This window comes from Mixophyes fleayi, chromosome 4, assembly GCF_038048845.1.
Source record: "Mixophyes fleayi isolate aMixFle1 chromosome 4, aMixFle1.hap1, whole genome shotgun sequence".
NCBI classification, from domain to species: Eukaryota; Metazoa; Chordata; class Amphibia; order Anura; family Limnodynastidae; genus Mixophyes; species Mixophyes fleayi.
Window position 1 is genome coordinate 102,838,298 of NC_134405.1, and position 26,626 is coordinate 102,864,923.

General features: G+C 40.2%; 1 protein-coding gene across 3 annotated transcripts; it reads left to right on the top strand.

Annotated features, from left to right (window-relative positions):
* The first annotated feature begins 4,739 nt into the window (after positions 1–4,739).
* LOC142151849 (lamin-B3-like) lies at positions 4,740–25,106 on the top strand. 3 transcript variants are annotated; one of them, XM_075207906.1, is made up of 12 exons: positions 4,740–5,324; positions 6,959–7,115; positions 8,460–8,585; positions 9,303–9,473; positions 12,079–12,204; positions 13,620–13,745; positions 14,560–14,780; positions 15,160–15,388; positions 15,694–15,801; positions 18,310–18,429; positions 19,265–19,360; positions 23,515–25,106. In XM_075207906.1, the coding sequence occupies exons 1-12, from the start codon at positions 4,966–4,968 to the stop codon at positions 23,551–23,553; spliced, it is 1,878 nt and encodes a 625-aa protein (XP_075064007.1). In that variant the 5' UTR covers positions 4,740–4,965; the 3' UTR covers positions 23,554–25,106. The 3 variants fall into 3 exon arrangements, with proteins under 3 accessions (XP_075064007.1, XP_075064009.1, XP_075064008.1); XM_075207908.1 differs by lacking the exon at positions 12,079–12,204 and adding an exon at positions 19,480–19,526 and having other exon boundaries at positions 4,741–5,324; XM_075207907.1 differs by lacking the exon at positions 12,079–12,204 and having other exon boundaries at positions 4,742–5,324.
* The last annotated feature ends 1,520 nt before the right edge of the window (positions 25,107–26,626 follow it).

Here is a 26,626-nt window from a genome sequence, read left to right on the forward strand (position 1 = left end):
AAAGGAGGGGGTCGTCTCTCCAGGGGGTCTGCTCCTTTCATAGCTAGCATCATACAAAGGTTTATTCTCTAATATCAATAACTAAAGTATACAATGTGCGATCTCTTCGCCGACTGCACCGGACAGCTGCTGATGAATAGGGCTTTAATATGACACCAGGCGTGGTACCAATCCTATAACCTGAACCTTGAATATCACTGAAGTGTACATATAATCACTATATATATATATATATATATATATATATATATATATATATATAGACTAATAATAAAACAAATACTATCTGCTCCTAAATTACAGTGTAACGGAACCAATATGAATATGAATTATATAAATAACTAAATGTTGTAATGCGAGTGTGTGCGTGCGTATTTTACCGTGCGAACGCACCACGCCACGTGTTACGTAGCGTACGGATCGCATTTGCATGGCTAAACAATATTAAACCAATATACTTTCGTTCATCCAATTATACGACTTCAACAAGGAGGATAAGCAGGGTGAACTAGCCCCTGGATTTGGTCAAGAGGAGATTGTTGGTGACTTTGGTGGAGGCAGTTTCAGTGGAGTGAAGGAGAAGGGAAGCCAGATTGGAGAGGAAAGAGTTGTTAGAGAGGTAGCTACTGAGATGGTTGTAGACAAGCCGCTGAAGTATTTTGGAGTCAAAGGCGTGAAGAGAAGTGAAGTGATAGTTAGAGAGTGAGGTGATGTAAAAATTGTGCTTTTTAAGAATGGGTGAGACAAGAGCATATTTAAAGGATGAGGGGAAGATGCCAGTGGAGATGGACAGATTGAAGAGGTTAGCAAGGTGGGAGCAGGTAGTGTGGGAGAGGGAGCAAAGGAGGTGAGAGGGAGCAGGTTGAGGGAGAAGAAGATAATATAAGAGAATGGACTTTGTTACCCATAGTGGGGAGGAAATAGCACAAGAGGTGATGGCTGGAGGGAGAGGAGGGTGGAGAAAAGCGATGGGAGGAGGAGATTTTGTGTCTGATGGCTTTAATTTTGGAAGTGAAAAAGGAGGCAAAGTCATTGGCAGTAAGGGAGGATGGGAAGGGAGGAGAGGGGGCAAAGGAGTGTGTTAAAAGTGGAAATATGGACTTTGAAGAGATGAGACACTTGAAGAAAGATTTTTTTTATCAAGGGAGAGGACTGAACTGTAGGGTGAAATGATGAACTTGATATAAAGGAAGTCTGCCAAGGAACGAGGTTTGCTCCAGTGCCGTTTGGCAGTGCGTGTGCATTTGTGAAGTGACCGGGTAAATTTGGAGTGCCAAGTTTGGGGTTTAGAGCAGCAAAGGTGGACAGAGGAGGCAGGGGCAGCAGAGCCAAGAGCGGTGGTGAGGGTGTGGTTTTAGAGGGAGGCCGCTTGGTTGGGGCAGGCCAGGGTGGAGAGGGAAAAGGAGAGGTTCAAGCAAAGAGGCTAAAATAGCAGGATCAAGAGCAACAAGATTGCATCTAGTAAGGGTGGATTTGGGTGTCGGGAAGGGGCAGGAGATGAGGAAAAAGTGAAAGAGAGAAGATGGTACTCAGAGAGTGGGAAGGAAGAGTTGGAGAAGTCAGAAAGAGCACATTGATGGGAGAAGACAAGGTTAATGGAGTGACCAAGAGAGCAGGTGGGAGAAGAGGACCATTATGAGAGGCCAATGGAGGAAGAAAGGGTAAGAAATCTGATGGATGCTGAGTCTGTGGGGTTGTTTATGGTGATGTTACAATCCCCTAAGATGATGGAGGGGAGGTCTGAGGAGAGGTAGTGGGGAAGCCAGACAGCAACAAATTGGGAAGTGGGACCAGGGGGACGGTAAATGACTGCGATACGAAGATGGATGGGGTAGAAGAGACGGATAGAGTAGATTTCTAAGGAGAAGAATGAAAGGGAGGGCCCAGGTGAGATGACACGAAAGGTACAATTGGAGGATATAAGGATGCCCACCCTGCAACCTGGATAGTTATCAGGTCTGATGGAGTGGGTAAAAGACAGACCTCAAAAGGGGGAAGCAGTATCAGTGGGAGAACGCCAGCATACTTGATTCCAGGTGTGACAACTGATTTTTCCTTACCCTGGGCACTGCGATTATAGAATAAGTTCTACTGTGGATGTATGTATACAACATCCTAGTGTTACTTAAAAAATCAGCTTTGAGCATATATAGAGCTTGTTACGTAATTGCAGTTCCTCACTTAACACCTTAAGTAAGTAATAAACCTAACTTAATGTAGATAACAAAAGCGCCCCTAGAGTCCCTTACTGATTTCAGAGCATCTGGGGTATTAACCGTGCTGGGTGTACAGAATCATTACGACAGATGAGTAAGAAGAAAAGTCTCCCTGCCTTTTGGACGCTATGACAGTGCACTATCCAGCAGACAGCCTCGTGAAGAAAAAAAGCATATCAATTAATAGTGTTTGGAATCAAACTAGCAGTCAGTCTTAACCTCAATGAATCATGTTACAGACAGTCTGTGGAGCACTCATTACCACAGGCTATCATCCTGCTTGCTCTTCCTTCCCACACTCCTAGCTCCTGTTGGTCAGTTATAGAAGTTACTAGTAGCATGTGTTGCTGCCATTCACAAGGTCTGATTTACTTTCAGTAAATTCCAGCAGCTAGTCAGAGTTCATTTAAGGAATAGCGGTCATGATGATAAATGAATGTCTACAATGTATGTCACTAGTTGATAACACTACCCTTCTTTCTGACCCTCAAGTCCACTGCCTAGCGGGTCATCCCTCTCCTTCAAACCTCACATTCTGTCCCTTTCAAAACCCTGCTACTTCCACCTCCGGAATATATCCAAGACCTAGCCCTTTCTCACCACGGAAGCCACCAAAACTCTTATTCACTCCCTTGTAATCTCTTGATAATTACTGTAACCTCCTTATTTTTCTATCTATCTCCCATAGCCTACAGAATTACATTTAAACTCCTCACCCACAAATCCTGCCCCCCACATCTCCATCCTCATCTCTACCCACACTCCTTGCAGCCCCCTCCGCTCTGCCAATGACTGCCTACTTCACAGATTACCTCTTCCCACTCCCGCCTCCAGGACTTTGCCCGAGCTGCTCACAAGCTGTGAAACGATCTCCCACTCCCTATTAGATTAGCCTCTACTCTCCAAGGTTTCAAGCATGCCATTAAGACTCATTTCTTTATTCAAGCCTATGACCCCACCTCCTAACTCCCTTGTCTCAGTTACCACTTTCAGTCCCTCCACTCGGTACCTCCTGATTTGTGTCTGCCCCTTCCCTTTTGAATGTAAGCTCTCATGAGCAGGGCCCTCTTTCCTCAAGTTCCCCTTCCACCATTCACCCTCTGTACCTCTTGACCTGCTTCCCTAGCCCTGTTTTCTTGAGCTCAGGTCTACTTCACATTGGACATTACCATCACTCTCACTCACTGTCCCGTAAATAATCTGATCTGCATTACTGTTATCTGTGTATTTTTTTGTTTTCTCTGTATGTCTGGTCTTTGTATTTTGTTTTTAATGTATTATATATTATGGAATGTGGATCATTGCTGTCTGTATATTTCATGTATGGCGCTGCAGACCTTTTGTGGTGCCTTATAAATAAAAGATAATAAGAATAATGCATGAGTGTGTGAAGTTAGATTTGGGAGGTATTGTGAGATCCACAAGTGAGAGAGGCAAGACATTACTGAAAGATGCATCCAAGTTCCAAATTTAGAGAATAACTGACATGCAATATTCTTGAGCTCTGAGATAGAAATCAGTGTTTCTATCTCAGAACCCGTTTTTAGTTAGCGCAGCACGAAAACTCGTGCAATTCATGCGCGTTAAACATTGTGTTTGCGAGTTTTATGGGGAGTTTTAACGCAGTCATGTAGAACGCAAAATAAAAGGTTTTGCATACATTTTCATATATTAGATTGCATTACACATTGATAATATCTACATTACAGTACTTTCTTTAGCATATTTTTTATTAAACTATTTTTTTAAATAGAATCATCTATACATGTCAAAACACAATAGTACATACATATTTGTACCAAAAACATACATAAATATAATTAATTAGTGATTTTGTTTATTTATTTTAATGTTTTTTTTTATTTCATTATTTTTTCACAAGTAAATCAACTTTTACATGTTAGGCATTAGTGATAAACATAGTTTAACTTTTTTTTCACATTATTACATGATTTCAAATAGTTTTCAGAGCTTTTTTATTTTTAACACACCCAAAGAGGTGCGAGATAAAACAGCATATTTGCTCGTTTAACGCGCCGCGTTAAAAAGCAATTGAATAGCTTTTAATGCGGATGTCTCTCGCACATCCTATACTTTAAATAGACCTTCTACTGGACCGCGAGAAAACTGTTTCATGAAAAAAAAACTGAGCGTTAAAAATGGAATTGAATAGCGGGTAACGTTAACCCGCTGGAAAATGATAAAAAAAACTGTGTTAAAATGACAACGCGGTCAAAAACAAAAACTCGCAGACAATTGAATACCCCTCCAAGTGTTCATTAAATGTTTTGCAAATTGTTTAAGACATTTTTGGGAACTCTCCATAAAGAATAAGTAGAAAAAACAATGACTAAAATATCATCAACATGCTCAATGGGAAGAGAAGATCATAGTGTTAATAATAAAATATACATATTTACTACAACTTATTACAAAATATATAAATAGTGTTTGACCACAGTTTGACTGGAGATATTTGGAGTATAATGATCCTACATGTGCTGGAAGTGCAGCCAGTGTTGGTCAGTGTATGAGAGACACAGACTACAGCACATGCACCTGCTGAGCCGCCTGGGCCCGGGACAGCTGGGAGTACTGGGGATATTCTGTATATGGAGGTGTAGCGGCTGCTCTCCGCCGGCACATCACCCGGGCAGCCTACATTTCCTGGGGAGGTAATATATGGGGACACCCCTCGCTGCTGCTCCCTATCTGGCCTTGGCTAGTCCACAGCAATAGAGAGCAAGATATGGCTTCGTCCACTCCTAGCAGAAGCGTGACTCGGGCAGCGGGCGGCGGAGCTCAGTCTCCGGGGAGCCCTACCCGCCTGAGCCGCCTGCAAGAGAAAGAGGAGCTGCGGCATCTGAATGACCGTCTGGCCGCCTACATCGAGCGGGTGAGGTCGCTGGAAGCGGACAAGTCGCTGCTGCAGCTGCAGCTGGAGGAGAAGGAGGAGGTCACCACCCGGGAGGTGTCTAACCTCAGGCTGCTGTATGAGACCGAGCTGGCCGATGCCCGCAAGCTGCTGGACCACACGGCCAACGAGAGGGCCCGGCTGCAGGTGGAGCTGGGCAAGGTCCGGGAGGAGCACCGGCAGCTGCAGGCCAGGTATATCACCCCTATCCTGTACTCCCCAAACATACCTGAGCCCTTATTGTTTGTATGACAGCCATATAACCTGACACCTGCACTTTGGGTTTTACTTCTATTGTAAAAGGTCGGGTGTTATTGCCATGTGCGTTTGGGTGGACAGTTAAACTGTTATTGCTTTAATAATAATATTAGCTAATAGAGTACAATATTATGACAGTCGCTGCAGGTTATATATAAGAAACACCACAAATGTTTATTCAGCTTATTTTATAATGTCACTTTGAAAAAATGCTTCTTTGCTAATAAGTAATTTGCAGACAAAATCTGTGTTTGGAGAATTAGGGGCAGAGCTGACATGAAAACTACTCTTTAAAAAAACAACACACAAAACAAGATTATTTACACCCATATGCAGAGCCGTCCCCATCAGCAGCATATGCACCATTGTTTATAAGTCCTCAGCAAGTATCTCCTAACAGAGTGTGTGTTTCGGCAGGTCTGCATGAGCCTCTTGTGCGTAAACACCTTTACGCACTCTGCCGAAGTTATAGTGTCCCTTCTCTTTCCCATCCCACCTCTCCGACCAGTTGCGGGAGTAAATGTCAGAATTACGCAGGTCAATATAGGCGAATATGTATGAACCCACTTTCTGGGCATGAGCAGATCGATTTTACGCAAGATACACAATGCAAACCGGCGAACGCCCCATTCTCCATCAGCCCCTTAATCCGTGGCAATATTATTGTCATAGATTTGTAAGGCTCCACAGTGCTCCGCAATGCTGTCCAGTAGAGAAGACAAGGACATACATAAAACAAGGACAGACAAGGCAGACAAATGAATGGAGACATGAATACAAAGGGTATGGAGGACCCTGATTATTAGAGAGCTTACATTCTAAAGGGAAGAGGGCCCAGCTGAAACAAGAGGAGCGAGTGTGGCTCAGAGTGAAGATTGGGATAGCTGTGAGGGTGTATTAATGTGAATAGTGTTATTGGGGATAAGGTCACATCTAAAAAGATATGGGGTTTCAAAGAGCATATAAAGATTTGAACGCTGTGGGAAATTCTGAATGAGCGATATCATAAACTGCCAGCACTGATTCACTAGCTTTATTTTTATTTTTTTATTCAATTTATAATGGCTGCTTGTATTAATCGTAACATCATGCATTTACTGAAGAAATGTAGTGTAGGTTGGCGCTTTATTTAGTAAATAAAAGTATACTGTCGCTTTATGCAGCTTTTGCACAATGTGGACACGGTGGTCTGCAAAGAGCATATTGTAGAACCGTTTTGCCTACTACTTCATATAGTACAGAGGTGTGCAGTGAAAAAATAAAAATAAACGAAAAACCGTTTTATATACACAGTGGGGGAGATTCAATTCTAAAAAAAAATCAGAGCAAGGTATCTCCGAAACGGCCACGAGACACCTTGAGCGTATTTTTTTTTCACAGAAATAACCCTCATACTTGCTCGCACCCCATAGGGATGCAAGCAAAAATGGGCGGATATTTTTACCGTATAAATTGTAATGTGCAGCCAGGATGTTCCTCAGAACATTGCGGCCAATTGAATACCACCCAATGAATGCTTTATAATGTCCTGACATAGTTCCACTGTTAATCTTTGCTTATCTCATTACAGAAATGGCAAAAAAGAAGCAGATTTAAGTGTGACTCAAAATCAATTGAGAGATGTAGAAGCTAAACTCAACTCAAAAGAAGCTCAGTTGGCTACTGCACTAAGTACCAAAAGGAACGTGGAAGATCAGCTCCAAGATCTGAAGGCACAAACTGCTGCTGTGAGAGCACTTATTACTCTCCTCTTTGTTTATTTAATGGTTTATCTTTTCAAATGTTTTTTTCTAAATATGACACGAGTTACCTTCACCTAAGGAAATGGCAGAGTTGCTTCCTACCTGTGGTTCTGCTGACAGTAAGGGGGAATTCAATTGGCCGCGTTACGAGTAAAAGTAATGCGGCTGCGCATTATTACCGTAATAATGGTAATAATGCGCTTTATTACCGTTATTACGGTAGTTTCAACACCGGCTTTTTGCTCGCAGCTCCCTGAACTGCGAGGAGAAAGTCGGGTTAAAACTACCGTAATAACGGTAATAGTTTAAACGCTGCGGAAATTCGATGGGAATTGAATTCCCCCTTAGGGCACAAAAATGTATATCTCTTTATAATAACCATGGAATCTACAAATGGAGTCTTTGACCATACGCAACATCTCGCTGATATGAGATATGTTGGGGAGTTTGGTGCGTTTCTGAAACTGTTCACTTGATTTTAGTGGGAGTGACAAAATCAACCCACATTGTATGATGGCCTGATATTTAAATTCTTTTTTCTAACGATACCGGAATGGCAACTAGGGTGGTGTGACATGTGCCTCCGACCAGGGCTCCAAGCCGATGGGACACCAGCGTTTTTTTTTTGTTTTTTTTGTTTGTATTTTTAAACTTGTGATTATGATTTATTTTACATTTATGCTACTTAGACTGTACGGGCAGATGCAGCCTGTTCAGCTCTGAAAGATCCGTAAGAAACCATAAGAGTGAGATTGGATGGGGTGGGGGTTGGAGTCCAGTCTAGCTCTTGTGTAGGTGCTCATTGTTCATAGCACTAAAACATCCAGTTACAACACTGAAAGCTGTAGTTGTCTCACAACACAATTCACAGTAGATAATTAGCTTGCTTAATCTGAATATGCTGCTATTGTCCTCTCCCAAAAAAAGCATAGTGATGCTGTCTATTGAAGAACCTGTAATCTTGCATGTGTTTTCTCCCAAAATATGTTGTCTTCTTTTCTCGGTTCTTAGGGTATATAAACACGGATGTTGTTTCTTTCATCCTATGAATCATGTGAAGCAACAAAATGCAAGAAAAAAATATTACAGTATTATCCGCATCAGATAATTTACATGCACGTTTGCAAGTATGTTCACAGCGTGTAAGACTACATGTCTGTGATATTGTCAGTGTTTGTAGAACCAGCTCTTACCATGCTGATGTTTGAGAACTAGAGGGAAATGATGAAGCTGGCTGCAGTGGACAAAACTAAAGATATATATTTTTATATCAAGTATCTTGAATGTCATGTTCATTTGAAATGTATATAATGGATTTTTTTCTTTTAGCTTGAATGCATATTAAAGGACACAACAAAACAGTTGCATGATGAAATGCTCTGCAGAGTTGACCTGGAAAATAAAATGCAAACCCTTAGGGAGCAAATGGATTTTGAAAAAAATGTACATACTCAGGTAAATAATAACTAAACTGACTAGTTAATTTTGACTTTTATATTTATATTCAGTGTTGCTTTGTACATCTATAGATAATGCATGGGGGAGTGACTGGGTTACAAAGAACACTGTTTTTGAATTTTGCTGGGAAACATCTGATATAAGGGTTTTTAAATGTTATCATAGCTTGCAATTTGTGTCAACATTAATAACATAGTGAAAAAAATTGGAAAATCCTGAAGAATATATTTGTTTGACCATAACTGAAGAAGAGCAGTAGTCAGTACATGTTAGTCTATGTATTGTGACTTTAATATCACTTTTCGAACTTTGAATGTTTCATCTGCCCAACAATGGATGGAGTACATTTTTCACTGGTGATGATTGTAGTAAAGGCTGCTGTCCATGAGTAACCTTCATTCCAGAACAAAACAAGAGACACAATACTGACGACTGACTGAGCAAAGGATCAGATCATGCTGTGTACTTGCATGTCCTCACATTGTGAACACTTGGAAAAAATTTTGTGTGTGCTGTTAACTGCTACTTATAGCTCCATCATTTGTATTTTAGCTATAATAGATTTCATTTAGCAAGTACACGTCTGTATAAATCCAGTTTATATAGTGTACCTGGTTGTGCAGGACCTTTACACAGTCAGTGCAACATTAGGAACATGTACATCATCCAAATCTAATCTAGCAATGTGCGTTCTCTTATATCTGGGCTTTGCAGGAGGTGCGCGAGATGAAGAAGCGCTATGACACCAGGATTGTAGAAATAGATTCCGGTCGCCGGATAGAATTTGAGAGCAAACTAGCTGAAGCCCTGCAAGAGCTGAGAAAAGACCACGAGCAACAAATCGAGGACTACAAGGAGCAGCTGGAGAAGACATTTAGTGCCAAGGTGATTCAGGGTACAATTTTAAGGCCATACTCTGTTATTAATTAATAAAAATGGGACTGGTCAATAGATCCGTTTATTAATACATTGACATTTATTACATTGCTGCTTCCATGCATAAAAGCTCAATAAATTGTTATATAGTTGTATCTTAAAGAAGCAGACCATGGGCTAGATTTACTAAGCTGCGGGTTTGAAAAAGTGGGGATGTTGCCTATAGCAACCAATCAGATTCTCTGTCACTTTATTTAGTACATTCTACAAAATGACAGCTTGAATATGATTGGTTGCTATAGGCAACATCCCCACTTTTTCATACCCGTAGTCTAGTAAATCTAGCCCTGTGTGTTTAGGATAAAACATGACTGAAACCCTTCATTTTACATACTACAAAAACTACCATAAGACTTGTATTATATACAGTATAGGTATTTCAGTCAAACTACACCCTAAGTAGTTTATATAGCTATGGGCTCGAGAAGTCAGAATCCATATCTTGTATGTACATTTTAGTATTTTGTCCATAAAGACCACGAATGAGCAAGTATCTAGTTGTTGCACCTTTTTTTTTTTTTGTTTAATATTTATTGATTTTGAAAATATAGCCGTGCACATGAGAATAATATAATAAATTGCAATATGTAATATAATACAGCAGTGTATGTTTTGTTTCACAGTCAGTTGTTGATCAAATAGCTGCTTGCCCTCTCTTGGGTGACCCAAGAGAGGGTGACTAAAAAACAAAGGGAACAAAGAAGACCACTATGAAAATAAAACTTCACAATAAAACAAAGGGGTGAGGGGAAGTCCGGTAGGAAAGGGAAGGGGCTAATCTGTGTTTGAGAGGAAAGAGGTAGGGGAGGTAAGGGACTAAGGGGTATATTTACTAAACTGCTTGTTTGAAAAAGTGGAGATGTTGCCTATAGCAACCAATCAGATTCTCTGTCATTTTATTTAGTGCATTCTACAAAATGACAGCTAGAATCTGATTGGTTGCTATAGGCAACAACTCCACTTTTTCAAATGCGCAGTTTATTAAATATACCCCCAATCTCGCTTCTTTTGAGCCTCTTGTCTGGGAGGTGTAGGGAAGTATGACTCGTTGAACTTTTATTCTGCTTACTGACACATTTGTAAGGTTAATTACATTAGTAAGCATTTGTAAAGGTCCTTAACCACTTATGCATTTAAGCAGATTAACACACATACCATTCATAAGCGTCACCACAGGGTGACTGCATGTTCATGGTAGACTAGGTAAACATACTTATGATACTGTATATGTGCTAATATTCTCCAGAACTGAGAAGAGAACATGGCTGTGTACATATTGCACTGTGTACATATTGCACTGTATTGTCACTTAGGGCTAGATTTACTAAACTGCGGGTTTAAAGAAGTGGAGATTTTCCAATAGCAACCAATCAGATTCTAGCTTTCATTTTGTAGAATGCACTAAATAAATGATAGCTAGAATCTGATTGGTTGCTATTGGCAACATCTCCACTTTTTCAAACCCGCCGTTTAGTAAATATACCCCTTAATCTCTACAGTTCATTGGTTATCTGCCTCTGTGTCAATTACAGTTTTAGGTTTTATTTTTATTCTGGAGAATGTTAATTCATATTTCCTCATATATTTTGTATTAATTTTTCCAGTTGATATTGTCTGTTATTGCCTATATATGTTTTAATGTGTCATTGTCTCTGCCTATTCAATTTGTCAGATGTTGATTATCCTTCTTTGTTCATTCCAAAATCAAGTAATTTAATATGTGATAATAAGCAAAGCTGACACTTAATAATAATAATAATAATAATAATAATAATAATAATATTATTGTTTCCTGAGCTACATCCTATGTGCTTTGAAGGCAGGACATCAAGCACCGTGAATTATAAAGTAGTAATGCTGAAAAGGTTGATTTATATTGGCTTAACATTGTCCTACAACCAGCCACACAAATGGTAAAAGTTGGCTTTAAGAAAAGAACACTGTGGAGGGGGTGCGTCCCTTTCAAGAGAGAGTCTTGTACATATCCCACATGTTCCCCTACTTTCCTCTAAGACCAGTAATGAGCTTGTTAGTCAACCTGGGCATAACTATGTCCTTTCATTATTGCTTCTTACTGGCCTGTAGTACTGATGTAGAAGGGGGCAGGTGGTGGACAGACAGGGCTGCCATATGAACACACCATATTGTGGGGGCACACCTGGACAATCCGTTTTACCTGCTTAGTTTATTTATGGTTACCTGCTGTTTATTGTTAAAGGGTTTTTGCATCTTAAACAAAAGTTAGTATATAGACTACATGTGGGCATTGCATGGGTAAATGTTACTGTCCTCCACTACTCCCGTTGTCTGTTCAAATGCCAACACCTCTCCATTATGGACAGCTGTCTTCTCACTCTACTTTGCAGAACCAAGCTACCAAGCATAGTGTAACAACTGTTAAAGATCTGTATTAAGAAAAACCGGTGATCTTCACGTATTAACATTTGATCACAATATCGAAAAATAGCATAAAAGTACAGATACATTTTATAGTCCACTGTAGTTATCGGTGCATTATTGTATGTGATGCAATATAAGATATTTATACCTACAGATATATTATAAAAGAGTTACCAGAGAGATTTTAGAGCAGCAGGAAGCAGACGATTTGGTATTACAAAGCAGGTTGATAGAGTGTGAGGTCCAACAACAAATAGAGACGAGGAAAGAACAAGACCAGGTATAGGCCTATTGGCTGAAAAAATATCTGTACGTTGCGGAGCTAGTAATATAAATAGTTGAAGTGCAAGAGAGCATCATTTTTAACTTGCCTCATTGGAAGAACCTGCTCAGCTCATGTTGGGGTAAAAGACATTGGACTCGGCGATCAGTAAGATACCACTCCCAGATGCAGTGCGCCTATTCCTTTTTTTGTGAAAAGTGTGTCTTTAAATTTTGAAGGGGATGTGACCATCTATTAACATTCTTTCTGTTCCAAGTCTCCCAGCTTTTTAAATGGAAAATTGGGACATCTATGTGACCGTTTGCTTGGGTCATATAGTTGGACTATAGTTTGGTTCTGCCACTGTAAATGGTTTGGACTATTCTCCATATGCTCTTCATGTGCCTGGGCCCCCACCATGGCATCATCTTCACCAACAATATTTTGAAATACATTTCACAAATTCTGATGCTGGGAAGATGATGCTGTTTAGAGGGGATGCGGGGTGAGGTTGGAGTGCTGTGTGTATGCCAAGTACAGAATTCACTCTTCATTCTTCACAGCCAGGTACTGGTAGATACTCTCACTAACTTAGTTAGGTAGGGGCTTCTGAAAAAAAAAAAATAGTGGCCTAGTAAGAATTATTTAGAAAAAACAAGGTCCACAAAGGTGTGCTTATCCTTTAAAAGTTGGCCTATGCCGTAGGAATTTGCCTATATCTTGTTAATAGTGCCCTCTCCTCCTATGTAGGATAGCTTTCAGAGATCAACATTAGTGTTCCTACTTTGTTTTTTTTATAGAATTTCATAATATAGCAATTATATGAAGTCTTAGGGATAGATTTATCAAACCTTCTACAAGGGAAGAGTGGAGGTGTTGTCATAGCAAACTGATTAGATTCTAGTTATAATTTTCTAAGTAAATTATAGCTAGAATCTAGTTGCTATGGGCAACACTTCAAATTTTCTTTTTTAGAAGGTTTTATAAATCATCCCCTTTAGTATACACAATATTCATTATATTAAGTTTTAATTCTGTCCACCAAAATTGGAACTAGATGAACTGTGTATTCTATTATATGTAACTGAGCTGATGTACCTTGAGTTTGTCATTCAGGGATTAAGTCCAAATATACCAACCCAAAAACCCTTCTTGGGTACTCCACATATGGTGTGAGGATATTTAATTACTGAAACCAATAATAATCTACAAGTAAATGTACAGCGCTACGTAATCTGTTGGTGCTTTTATAAAGATAATGGCTGTCTCGGCTAGCTGCACACACAGAATAATTATAATATTGATGATTATAGTTGACTGTGTGCTTCCATGCTACGTGTTTTATGTTGGCACATTCTCTCTAACATAATGGTAGAGGTACAGCTCTTTTTGTGTTACTGCATAGTAATGTGTCTGCTTGTGTGTATCCACAGTTGGAGAATGCACAACTTGCAGCCGCTAAGAACAGCGATTATGCAAATGCAACCAGAGAAGAGATCCTGTCTACAAAACTCAGGATGGACATGTTTATGTCACAGCTAAGCCAGTATCAGAAGCAGGTACTTCCTCGGTCATAAATTTGTTAGGTCTGTTTTTGTGTGCTTGACGCTTTTTCACATTGCGGAGTTTGACAGGGAGTGTTTGTAGGAGTGGTCGGCCATGTGTCAGGTGAAATGTCGTCATATAGAAAGACAGACTGTGGGCTTTGACACTGGGGTGAAGAGGTTTATGGCATAGTGGGCAAATGATGCTGAAATGTACCCGACAGGATCAACAAAGAACATATAGTTCTTGTTTTGTACTTGATTGTTTCTGAGTTTTTAACAAATACCAAATGCAAAGAATCAGATGATGGCATTGTTACAATTACAGCAGCATTGCTTATACTTTTAATGGTAAACAGAGAATGAAGGTAGAAATACAGTAGTCAAGATGGAAGGCAGGCGGGAGAGTATAAAAGACAGAATTGGTAAAGAAACAATATATAGTCTATATCACACAGAGAGAACTATGGTGTTCTGTAGGGAATATGTATGTAGTAAATGGGTACCAATCAGCGATACAAGATTAATATATTTGGTAGCAGCAAAGACACAAGGGCTCGGCCCGAATGCATTTTACAGATAATGGTAAACCAAGGTGACTTCTAATGCCCATTATAAGCAAAAACATTAGTTTTGTTTATACATCTGTTACCATAACTTGTGTATTCTAGGCAATTTGTTTACTTTCCCATGAGAAACAAAACTCTGTTTGCACCTTTTTATTAACCCACATGGTGGGAAGGTTGTCCTGGTCAGATGTAGGAGGATCAGGACAGTATGTGAATGTAACGCCTACGAAAATATAGTTGTTGGTTTGTTTTTGTGGCAGAACTCTGCACTGGAGAATAAGGTAAGAGAGTTACAGGAGATGTTGGACCATACACAAGATCTGCACCGGAGACAAATGTCTGAGAAGGACAGAGAGGTGTCGGAGATGAGGCACAAATTGCAGTCACAGCTGGAAGAATATGAGCAGTTGCTGGATGTGAAGCTCGCCCTAGATATGGAAATAAATGCCTACAGAAAGATGCTGGAAGGAGAAGAGCAGAGGTGAGCCTGACCTTATTAACCAGTCATTAGGTTATGGCGTTCATTGTGATTTTATCTGCTGTGTGATTACATTGACTCCATTTACTGTAATGAAAACACACGCACAGTGATAAGGTCTTCATTGTATCTGAATTTATAGACTGTATTTATAGTATCATGTCATTTTCATTAGGGGTGGAAATTGCTTTTAAGCCTGCATGTGGAACAGTGGGTGACTTGTTATGCTCGCACCGCACAGGACATGGATATCCCGCTCATCCTTGTATTTTTGACCGAAGGTTCTTTTTAGTAGTGGATTAGTAGAAACACACTGGTAAAAGTCAATTAGAAACTAGGTGCTCACCCTTACACATTAACATCGTACAATGTTGTCATCTAGGCTGAAGCTGTCACCAAGCCCCTCTCAAAGAACCAGAGTTTCTCGAACAAGCTCAAGTCAGAGAAGCCATGTAGTGCGGGGGAAGAAGAGAAAGTTGGAGGAGGGCGACAGTGGCGCGTGCAGACCGGGGTATAAGATCATCCAGGAGGCCTCCTCATCAGGACCGGTATCTATAGAAGAAATAGACCCGGAAGGAAAGTACTTGAAGCTTGTGAACAATTCAGATGAGGTATTTGCTTTATGTCCTATGATCTGCAACTTATCTGCATGGTTTAATTTGCAAATGTTTAGCAAACAGCTGATTGATTTTGTAAAATGAAAACGTGCTGCTCTGTGACCTGTATGAAATGATGATATTGGAAGTTGTGCTACTTATGTGGCTTTATTTTATATAATTTATTGGGAGAAGGCCCTCATTGCCTTTATACTTTTATGTAATGTTAGTATATCTACGAGTCATTGTATAGCAGGTAGAATGATGACACATGTATTGAATGGTAACCATAATAAAATATAATTTGTTGCTTAACACAGGATCAACACTTAAATGGCTGGACAATTAGAAGACAGCATGGAAGCCTTCCTGAAATTACTTATAAGCTTCCCATCCGCTATACCCTGAAAGCTGGACAGCATGTTAATGTAAGTATAACTCCAATAAGGCAAAGCCCTAATCCAGGTTTGTATTCCAGTTTAATATCACATTTAATTGCTTACATTGTTCAGTTCTCTAATCCACATTGTTTGTTTTTTTTACTTATTAGTTAATAAATAAATACACATCATTATCCAGCTTGTGAAGATACCAGGTTTTCTGGCCTAATTCTACACACTCCACTCTGGCCACCCACAAATGCCTTCCTATGCCAGGGATGCCTACCCAGTACCTTCCAAGGTGCTTATTAGTCACTCAAGCAAATGCAGTTAGAAAAGTACAACAGTACATTTATTGTAATAAAAACGCTAGAATATTATGTACACACAGTAAATAAATGCCAGGCAGGTTTACCACATCATCTGTCCCTTACCCCACTGGCTTAAGGAGTTAGTCATCTGGCTGTCCAGACTTGATGACCCATGGATCTGTTGATGTATTTCACTGGCAGTCACCAGCCACCCTGCAGCCATATATTCCCAGAATGAACATCACCCCCCCCCCCCTTGGAATGGTTCCTTATATCTAGCGTTAAATTTCCACAGTCCTTTCCCCTCTCTGGCCAAACCCCTAGGCCTCTCCTTGTTAAACATTGGTGAGTCCTGGACTAGGTAGTTGGAGAGGGGAGTGGAGATGAGCTGTACTTCCACAGAAACTCCCCTGCCAGATTGCAGACCAAACGTCGAGTAGTCTTGAGAGAACAGTGGATACTAATTAGCCTTCCCCCTAGCCAGTATCTTGTACCTGATCCCTACCCATAACCCTCCTGGCTTCACCTTAAGGATAATGAAGAACAACCTCTCTGACACATTAACAATATACAATAAACAATATACATATTTACAGTAAGCTACAATGTCCCCTTATCCACATGTAATTAGACACTGCAGTTGTACTCTGTTGAGCTGTGGAACAAAAGCAAGGGCTATAAAAAGTACATGCTATAATCCACATTTTGTGAGACACAAAGGACAGACAGGTTACAGTGATAATAATACCTTGTTTCACCACACAGCTGTACATGTAATTAATAAAACAAATAAAGTATGCCACGTGTGTGGCTTTTTCCAGTACATATGAGCATAGTTGTTTATGTTCAAGGAATTTAGCATATCTGTGTTTACATGTGTGTGGTTGATGTGAGTTGCCATTTTGAAAATGCATCTGGCTTAAATAAGACCATTACAATCACAAATGGTAGAAACAGTGAAGCCGCTTATTCATGTTATTGTATAGTCAAATTATAGATAAAGGTTACTATATAGTCATCTGTAATTGTTATGCATTAAGCTGTAATACCCCCCCATGTCAATGTGGATAGCTTCCTCTCTCCCGTTGCTGAGTGGGGTACTGGAGTCTTGTTGGTTACTGCACCTAGTCAGTATTGATTGTATTATAAAATGACCTCCTTATAAGCATTACTAGCTGCATTCTCTAAACAAATACAAACAAGAGATGCCATTGGGTGTTCCACATTTTTAGTTGTATTTTGCCTTGGCTGAGTTCTCTGCGTTCATAGGGCACCACTTAAATGGTCATCCATGGGATGTGTTTTCAGTCTGTTAAAGCCATACCTTACTTCCTTTTTGGGGGGTGCAACTGTTATTTTGATTTATTCCATGTAATTTTATTTTAGGACTGTTATTCTAATTCCTATTATGTTATCTTAATTATTATTTCTATCTGTTAGTCTGAACATTCAAATTATTATATATAGATTTCCAGTTGCAGAAACTGGAACTGTCCTAAGAGAACCAAACTCATGGGAATGTTGGAACACTTTGAAAATCATGTGACACAAGTGGGCAGGACTTAGTCCCAGTGTGGTTCAGTAATGGCAAGGCTTCTTAATGGTCCTATATGCTGCTTTGTCTTAAATAGTGGTTGAGCCCACAAAATGCCTGCCCCCACTGTGCGCCCTTTAAGATTTGGATGCTTGTTAATTTACATTGACATCATTTTACTAAAATAATACATTCTCTTAGATTAGATGTCATACATTTATGCAGCATTCTTCTGTGGTTCTCCAGGCTACGTATTGCGAAGTAAAATATGCCTCAAACCCAAACCCTGTCTTACACTTTATAGTGATTGTGATAGATATAGTGGCCAATTTGTGTTAACAGTTGGCTGCCTCCTCCACTGTTGTACAGTGCTTCAATGAAGAGCCTTACTGAGGAAACACAGGTTCCCTGTAATTTAATATGTGGGTGCTATATTTGGCTAGACAGCCAGGCGTGCGAGGTTCTGCTCGGATGACCACTATCAGATTCTGCCCTTCTTCTGAAAGCAGGTACCTGTGTGCTGACACTTGTGATGGAGTCCTGCAGCAGTTTCATGACTGGCTGCTCTCCTATTGGTGCTGGACTCCCAACAGGGAAATTGGAGTTTGAATGGGCTCTACTGGTACACAGGATGGCGCACAGGTTTTTTTTATCTACTGTTTAACTAGGTTTTAATATGAAGGAGCTCATAGATTTGTATGTTTCTGACAGATATGGGCATCAGGTGCTGGAGCTGTTCACAATCCTCCCTCTGATTTGGTCTGGAAATCCCAAAAGTCCTGGGGAACAGGGGACGATGTTAAAGTCACGCTTATGGATTCCACTAGTGAGGTGAGATTAAATTGACCGAAAATGTACCTGCTAATGGAAAAAGCTTGTAAAACAAGCCTATTGACTTAGTAATGTAATGCAAAAACAAAGTCTCTTAATAAAGAGATCGTAAAAAAGTTACAGCATAGAAGGTACTGTTATAACATGCTCTACTTTCTCCAGTCTCTGTGTTGTAGTCTGCTTTGGCACCTCTGATATCTCTCTCCATAGAGATCAGTGATCTCTGTGTGGGTATCGGCCTCTCTTCCATTCCCCTGCCAAAATATGGAACATTGGTGAACATATTATAAAGATGTATGTGTACATATGGCCTTAGTATCATTGCCAGATGATGAACACTTGTGAGGTGTATAACTAATAAATCAGTCAACATGCTAGATATATTCCCTTCGGGCTAGTCCACACTATCTGTTTCAAATCCATGTTCAACTCGAAAAGCCCCCAGGGAAACGGCATCCATTGATCTCCATGCTGTACTGCTTGTGCTGCCCATACAGACAGCTGGTATACACTGGGCTCTGATGCTGCAACACCATGGTTTCTCTCTACTATCTGTGTGACCACTATAGGTGGCACAGCCAAGAGATTAGTGGCTATTTTCCTGGGCAAACCCTTCATTTAGGAATATTGAAAAGATTATCAACTTTTTCTTAAAGCTAAGAAAATAAACATGCGATGCAGAGATACCAGCCATGTTTCTTTGTTTTACTTTACATAAACATATCTACAGCTGAGAGTTTCTAATCTCTTACAATACCAATATGTGCTGTCATCACTAAGCACTGTTTATTTTCAGCTGTGTATATTGTGAATTCTATTTGAACATCTGTCTTAGGAATGTGCTGAACGAACCCTGTTTAGAATAAGGAGAGAAGAAGGTGAAACTGATGAGGAATTCCTTGATGAGGATTTATCTGAGTTTCGATCCAAGGTGAGGTTTTGTGTTTTTTTTGTTTATTTTATTATTGACACTTCAGTGCAATTGTCAGACACAGACCAAAGCACTTGATATGCCTTTACATGTTATGCAACTTTTCTTTGGTCGTTCAGCCCAAAAGAAGAAAAAAGAAATGTTGTTTAGTGTCATGATGCAGAAGGTGAGGCCACTTGTGTGGATCATCGTGTGCATGCTGTAGCCTAGTGCATGGGACCAGCATGGCTTTGCTATACCTTACCATTACATGGCATGTGCATGACCGTGTTCTGGTTTGGCCCACTTACAGTTGACCACCCCACAGCCCTATGTAACTCCAAGTAGTCTTGCTCTAAAAATTGCTGAGACTGTTTGTATGTCCTGTCATCCTTTGTGTGCTAACTTGTTAGATAGTTTTGACTCTAACCATATCTGGGTGAAATTGTTCTGCCTTACCCATTTCATGTACATAAGATGGAATAATCCATACCCAGTCAATTGGTGTCATGTCATCTTACATAAACTTTGCCTGCTTGGTTACTACTGTAGCAAGACCCCCGAGGATGCTCTGTGCACCGCTTTTTCCCTGGGTTCTCCGGTGACTCTCGCATCCCCGGCTGAAAACAGGAGCTGTGTGATGCTGTGGAGGTGGGAGCAGGAGGACCGATCAGAAGATAAGTGATTGTGTTTGAATGGTCCTCCCGCTTACACCCCCCTTTCTCTTCCACCACCATTTTATAGTGGTGAATGTAATCTATATTCGATATACACTCAGTGGCCCCTTTATTAGGTACACTTGTACACCTGTTTGTTAATGAAAAAATATCTGATCAGCCACTCATGTGGCAGCAACTCGCTGTATAAAAGCATGCAGACATGAGGTTCACTTGTTGTTCACACCGAACACCAGAATGGGGAAGAAATGTGATCTAAGTTACTTTGACATGGAATGATTATTGGTGCCAGACAGGGTGGATGTGCATCTCAGTAACTGATTTTCAGGCACAAAGATCTGTAGAGTTTAGAGAATGGTGCACAAAACAAAACTTTCCAGCGAGCGGCAATTTCTGTGGGTGAAAACACTTTATTAATGAATGGGGTCAAAGGAGAATGGCCAGCCTGTTACAAGCTTATAGGAAGGCGACAGTAACTCAAAACCCAGGCGTTACTACAGTGGTATGCAGAAGAGCATCTCTGAATACACAGCACATTGAACCTTGAAGTTGGATGGTCTACAGCAGCAGAAGATCACACTGGGATCCACTCCTGTCAGCTAAGAACAGGAAAGTTAGGTTACAGTGGGCACTGGTGGTTGTCGTTTACCGACTGCCACCACACCGGCATTACTTACCCTTCAGTGTCATCCTGAAGCACACATTCCCCACATCCTCAGCGGGACGACTGTAGGAAAAACTGACCTGTCAGAAATTACACACACCCAGTGTCCGTTTCCAAAGAATGACATCACTCGTGAAAGCGACCGTATTATTACTGCTGTTAAAGGGGATTGGCCCTTTAACAGCAGTAATAATACTGTCGCTTTCACAAATGGATGTCGCTGGAGGGGTAAGTAATGTTGTCTTTTTCAGACTCGAAATTTAGTACCCAACCCGTGGGCACAGGCTCGCCAAAACTGGACAAGTTAAAATTGGAAAAACGTTGCCTGGTCTGACTAATCTCTATTTCTGCTGCGACGTGTAGATTTTGCAAGAATTTTGTGCAAACATAGATTCATCCTGCCTTGTGTCAACGGTGCAGACTGGTGGTGTAATGATGTGGAGAATGTTTTCATGGCGCACATTAGACCCTTTAATACCAATTGAGCATTGTTTAAATCAGGCCTGTCCAACCTGCGGCCCTCCAGATGTTGTGAAACTACAAGTCCCAGCATGCCCTTCCAGCTATCAACAGGTTGTCTACTGGCAAAGTATGCTGGGGCTTGTAGTTTCACAACAGCTGGAGGGCCGCAGGTTGGACAGGCCTGGTTTAAATGCCACAGCCAACCTGAGTATTGCACATGTCCTCTCAAGCTGATTGGACATGTGCATGTGACTGGATCACTTATAAATAACTTATTTGTGGCTGGATCATGTAGAAATAATTTATTGTAGAAATATATTTCAATCAGAGGTGCAGGCACTAATGTATAATTTGAAATGCGCTTTTTGTGTTACATTGGGAGGTGTTTTGTATGGAACTGTCATTATTTGGGTTTGTAACTTTGCTAGAGGAAGTCTGTTTGCTGATAGCAGGAAATGCTAAGTAAGTCTTTCTGTGACGTGACAAACACCTGTTTAGCCTGTATACCCAGCAGGGGGCCGCTGTCTGGCATGGCTGCATTTCAGATAATGCAAGCATCAAGTTTTAGCACATAACAGAGTAGTGTAAATATTGTTAGCTTTGCATTGCATGTAAATCCATGTTTGAGAAACATAACGTATCCTGATACTAAAAATAACTCAGACCTCAGGGGGCTGGCTTACCCTGTGAGGCTGTGTCCAAACTGTATAAAAAGAGAGACCTTGTACACTGAAATGTATCATCATTCATGTTCCATCTGACCTGATCACTGGTACCTTCAATCAGTGTGACTGCAAATAAACATCACTTGCTTCAAAGACCTGCTTGAAAACCTCTTACATGCTAAAAATCCTGTGACCTACAGATTAGACCAAAAATCTAATCCGTTCCCGGCTGTCTGAGGTTTGGACCCAGCTTCCCATCACTACCGCTCTGCCCGCTACCCAGCTGGCCAGTGTGATAGGCCAGGGGGGGATCCATCCACCGCTACCCTGATCCATAATAAGTAGTCAGGGGTACCAGCCCAGGTGTACCAGCGAGGGGGTACACTAGCAGTGACAGTTACCCAGAAGGAATCCCTTACAGGATACCAGTAAGGTGAGTCAGTAATAGTGAGTGGAAGCATTTGTAAGCCCCCTTCTACTGCGGTTAGAGGGTGCATTTGCAAAAAGGAAAGGGAACGGTGGCAAAGTAAGCCCAGCTGGTTCCCAGCAACAACAGACAGGGTGGCATAGGCAGTCCATCCGGTCACAATGATGAGTTCAGTGCACTCTAAGGGTCTCCACAGTCAACAGACCTCAATCCAATAGGGCATATTTGGGATTTGGTGAAAACTTATCAACATGGACCACAATCTCTAAGGAATGTTTCCAGTACCTTGTTGAATCCATGCCACAAAGAATTTAGGCTGTTCTATGGGCGAAGGGGTTTCAGTCCAGTACTAGAAAGTCTACCTAAGAAAGTGGCCACTTAGTGTATATTCGATACAAGTACAATCACTTACACACCATGCCTTGCAGCTGAGAATTGTATTGTGTCTGAAGATAAGTATAAGACGAACGATGTTCTAAATCTGCCTAATCGGTTGGTCATTATGCAGAAGTGCGTTGCTCTATCCTGATATGTATACAAAAGATTCCATACTCATACACAGTTTTACATATCTATTACAGTAATGGCTGTGTGCAAGCAATTTCCTCTGTGTCCTTCTATAGCCTCTTGATATGTCCTCTAGGAAAGTAAGCTAGGAAGTATGTTACTATGGTTTATCCCCAGTATGTATACCAATTTTGAGTTATTTTGATATTATAAACTGGTAAATATGTTATACAGAGCTAGAAGAATCCTCAATCTATTACTGAAGACTGCACGGATAACATCACTTCTGATGTAACCTTAGTATATATGGTTTCTTTGAAACAGATCTGTGAAGATTTAATAAACATGTATCCGTTCGTAAGTGACCATTATTGGAGGGATTTGGGTTGGTTGTTACCACACAGTAGGTAGTATTCCTATGTACACCAGAGTTTATATCTACTGAAGTATACCACTTGGAGCCTAAAATGATAGCCAGAACTTTTCAGAAACTATGGGTGAAGATGGCACTTTGCTTCTGTTTCCATTACTGTGTTTTTTCTTTCAGAGAAAGTTTATAGACTGAAAAATAGTAAAAATGGGAAGCATCATACATGTGATTACAGAATTCTTGTCACTTTATACTAAATAGTTCTACTTAAACTCTGGGATTAGTTAATGGGCACAAATTTGAAAAACACTTTCTTATATGTAATATCCTAGACCTCGGGGTCTGTGTTATAAAAGCACACTTTGGTATTAATCGTGTCTCTTTCCTCTTCTGCTTTCTTTAGGCTCACCCAACAGTGGATCCCAGCTGTTCCATTATGTAATGTAACCACAGAAAATGGTGATGCATACTCCTGTGAACCTCTTCTTGCACAGAGAACTTACATTCTGTCTGATGCTTGACCCAGTAGGCAAGTTGCCTAAAAAATTGTTTGAGGGGCGGCCTGTAGGAGACATTCTTGCCATTGGACCTTGAAAGCTAAAGGACCATAGCCTAGAATAGAGTATTTAATTTTAAAGCTAGTCTTCAAAAGATTGACTTGATCAGCACAATTTTGCACATGTGGCTATGAGGTTTGCAATACTATTTTGTGTCATAGTTGGTTGTAATCTATATATTTTTTTTTCATTTTATTTATAAAGTCTGTTGCACTATAGTCATTATTCTCATACTGCAAATGTGCAGAAATATTTGAGAGCTCTGGTGTGAAACTATTAAGACTTCTACACCGAAAGTACCATAAATTATTATTGGATGTTAAATTGTCCACTAATCTTCAAAGTTTGAACCTCTACCTGATTTAGTATTTTTTTTTTTCTATTATATTTTACTACTTCTGGTATAACATATATAAACAAAACAATAGCCAACGTTTATAAAGCTGCAATTTTTAGTTTTGCTTTGCAAAATATGTTTACCCTTGAAATGTTTTGTTTGATTATTGTAGTTGCAGTATTTATGTGGCTGTCCATCTTACAGATCACCGTAAATAGGTCATTTTCTGGTGCAAATCTGTAGCATTGGTGGACTTCCTTCCCCAGCAACATGTTTCTTACATATTTGTCTGTTGTATACCAGATAGGGAAGGGGGAACTGAAGGAAAGAAATCTTTTCCAAAGAACATTTGATATCTGTCATGTTGATGCTTTAAGAGGAAAGATTAGTAAGTGTCTGCAGTTTCAGACGTCTGAAAACCTGCATGGGTTCTTCTGTTACAAAACACTACTACATCCCACCAGTTCTAAATGGGCTTACAGTTTAATACTATTGCACATAAAAGAAGAGGTCTCTAATCTTAAAGTCATCTCAATCTGCTGACAATGGATATCATTGAAGAGAGCCATCTTTTGCTGCTTTCCTAAGGAGCTTTTGTCTGGATTAATGATGGGATATTTTGGGGTTGGTTTGAAGTACTTGATTCCAATTTAGTGTGGGAAGGGGTAGCCTTTTTAATTTTAAATAGTGTTCAGCGATAATAGATTAAAACATAACACTGTCAAGAATAAGAATTGACAGAATGGCAGCAACCACAAAAAAAAGTGCATTTATTTTTGTACGGAATTATTACAGGAAATGCTTTACGGACAACCAGGTCCCAAAACCTATGTAACACTTCCTGTTGAAAGTTAACTTTCCTTTAATTCTCAATAGATGCACCCTTTCTCCTGGACTGAGACTTGTCTGAATGGCCCCTTTCTATATCATTGCGTCCTCCTTAGCTTTGCCAGTCTGTTGGTTAAGAAGTCCAATGACGCTGTAGCCACTGTAATAGTACCAAGCCACGGTGGTACGAAATATTTTAAAATGTTACTCGTTATGTTATAGATTCTAGTTTTTCAGATGGAAAGTTGAACAATAAAATATTTTGTCACTTCATGTGCCATTGTTTTCTTTCCTTTTTAGTAAAATGTTAAAGTCAGAATGGTAAAAAAAACAAAATACGTGTAACAGATATGTTGCGGAAGATGTTGGAGTCTGAGTTAATCAGTGGGACTGAAAATGTTAGTGTGACCATGATGATGATATTTTTTTTTTTTTTTTGGAAACTCTATAATATCAAATCCTTGACGGCAAGTTTGAATAATTTTGTATATTGCTTTATGGGTTTTTGTTTTCCTCCCCCCAAGTCAGGGATAGTTATGGTGTCCCCTTAAGAGCACTCAGGATGGATACCTTATGCAAAGATACGCAGGAGAAAATCAGTAGAGATGACTTGCTTAGAAGTATGGACATTATGAGGAAAGGGATTGCCAGGAGTATGGCTTCAGCGGTAGTTGCAAGAGCCCTCTGGTTATGTCCTTGGGCAGCAGACCCACAGTCTAACAATCGTCTAACCTTCCTTTTGAAGGTTCTCTTCTGTTTGGAGAGACGTTGGTCTTAAAGATTACAGGAGGTAGATCCCATCACTTGCCACAGGATCCTAAAAGTTGGGTTTCCTCCTCAATAACTTGTCAACACTTTAAGGAAGCCAGGAGGTATTCCTCAATAAGCAGTATTCTCAACGGTTTGGGGGTAATACATCTAAACAACCATTTCATCTCGGGGACAAAGGGGGAAGGTTCAGACCAAAGAATTCTCAACGACGTATGGACAGTGCAACTGTCAAAAGACCATTGTGGATGGCAGGATTTCAAAGTATGTAAGTATATGGACACACACATTGATGATCTCAGGACATTATATCCAAGGGTTAAAAAATAGAATTCCAAAAATTGCCAAAGGGAGACCTTTTTGTAAATGCCAAAAATCCATCCTTCCATATGTGGTTGGAAGCATTGTGCAACAGTTTGTAGATGTTGCTAGAAAATAGAATGATTTCCTTAGTCCCCCATCCTTTTTTTTTATAGTATAGAAGTCATCATGAGTTTTTTTTAGTCACTTTTGGACTTAAAAAGGGTCAACTGCTTTGTTTGGACAAAACATTTTCAGGTGGAATCAGTAAGTGCCATTTCCAGTTTACTTGTCTGCTCTTTGGCCTGTCTACATCTCCAAGGATATTTACCGAGATACTGGAAGCTTGCATGCTGCTCTCAGGAGCCAGAAGTTGCAGTCTGGCACTACCTGGGCATATCCCAGTGATAGGAAGATCAAAGTATATTGCACATGCAAGAACAACCAGTGGCACAGATGGATCATAACCAGGACAGAGCAAGCTTACACCTTCACAGGAGCAACGGTTCCTAGGAATACACATAGTTCCGTATTGAAGGTTGCCACAATGTTTGAATCTGATGTGTCAAATGTATTTTGCACTTTCCTCTGACAAGTGACACTTTGGGGTAAATTTATCGAGCTGCAAGTTTGAAAAAGTGGAGATATTGCCTACAGCAACCTATCAGATTCTAGCTGTCATTTTGTAGAATGTACTAAATAAATAACTAGAATTTGGTTGCTAT

Coding starts and splice junctions, on each gene's coding strand:
- LOC142151849 (XM_075207906.1), top strand. CDS start 4,966: ATGGCTTCGTCCACTCCTAGCAGAAGCGTGACTCGGGCAGCGGGCGGC. Junction 13,746..14,559: donor TAAGCCAGTATCAGAAGCAG/GTACTTCCTCGG, acceptor TTTTTGTGGCAG/AACTCTGCACTGGAGAATAA. Junction 19,361..23,514: donor TATCTGAGTTTCGATCCAAG/GTGAGGTTTTGT, acceptor TGCTTTCTTTAG/GCTCACCCAACAGTGGATCC.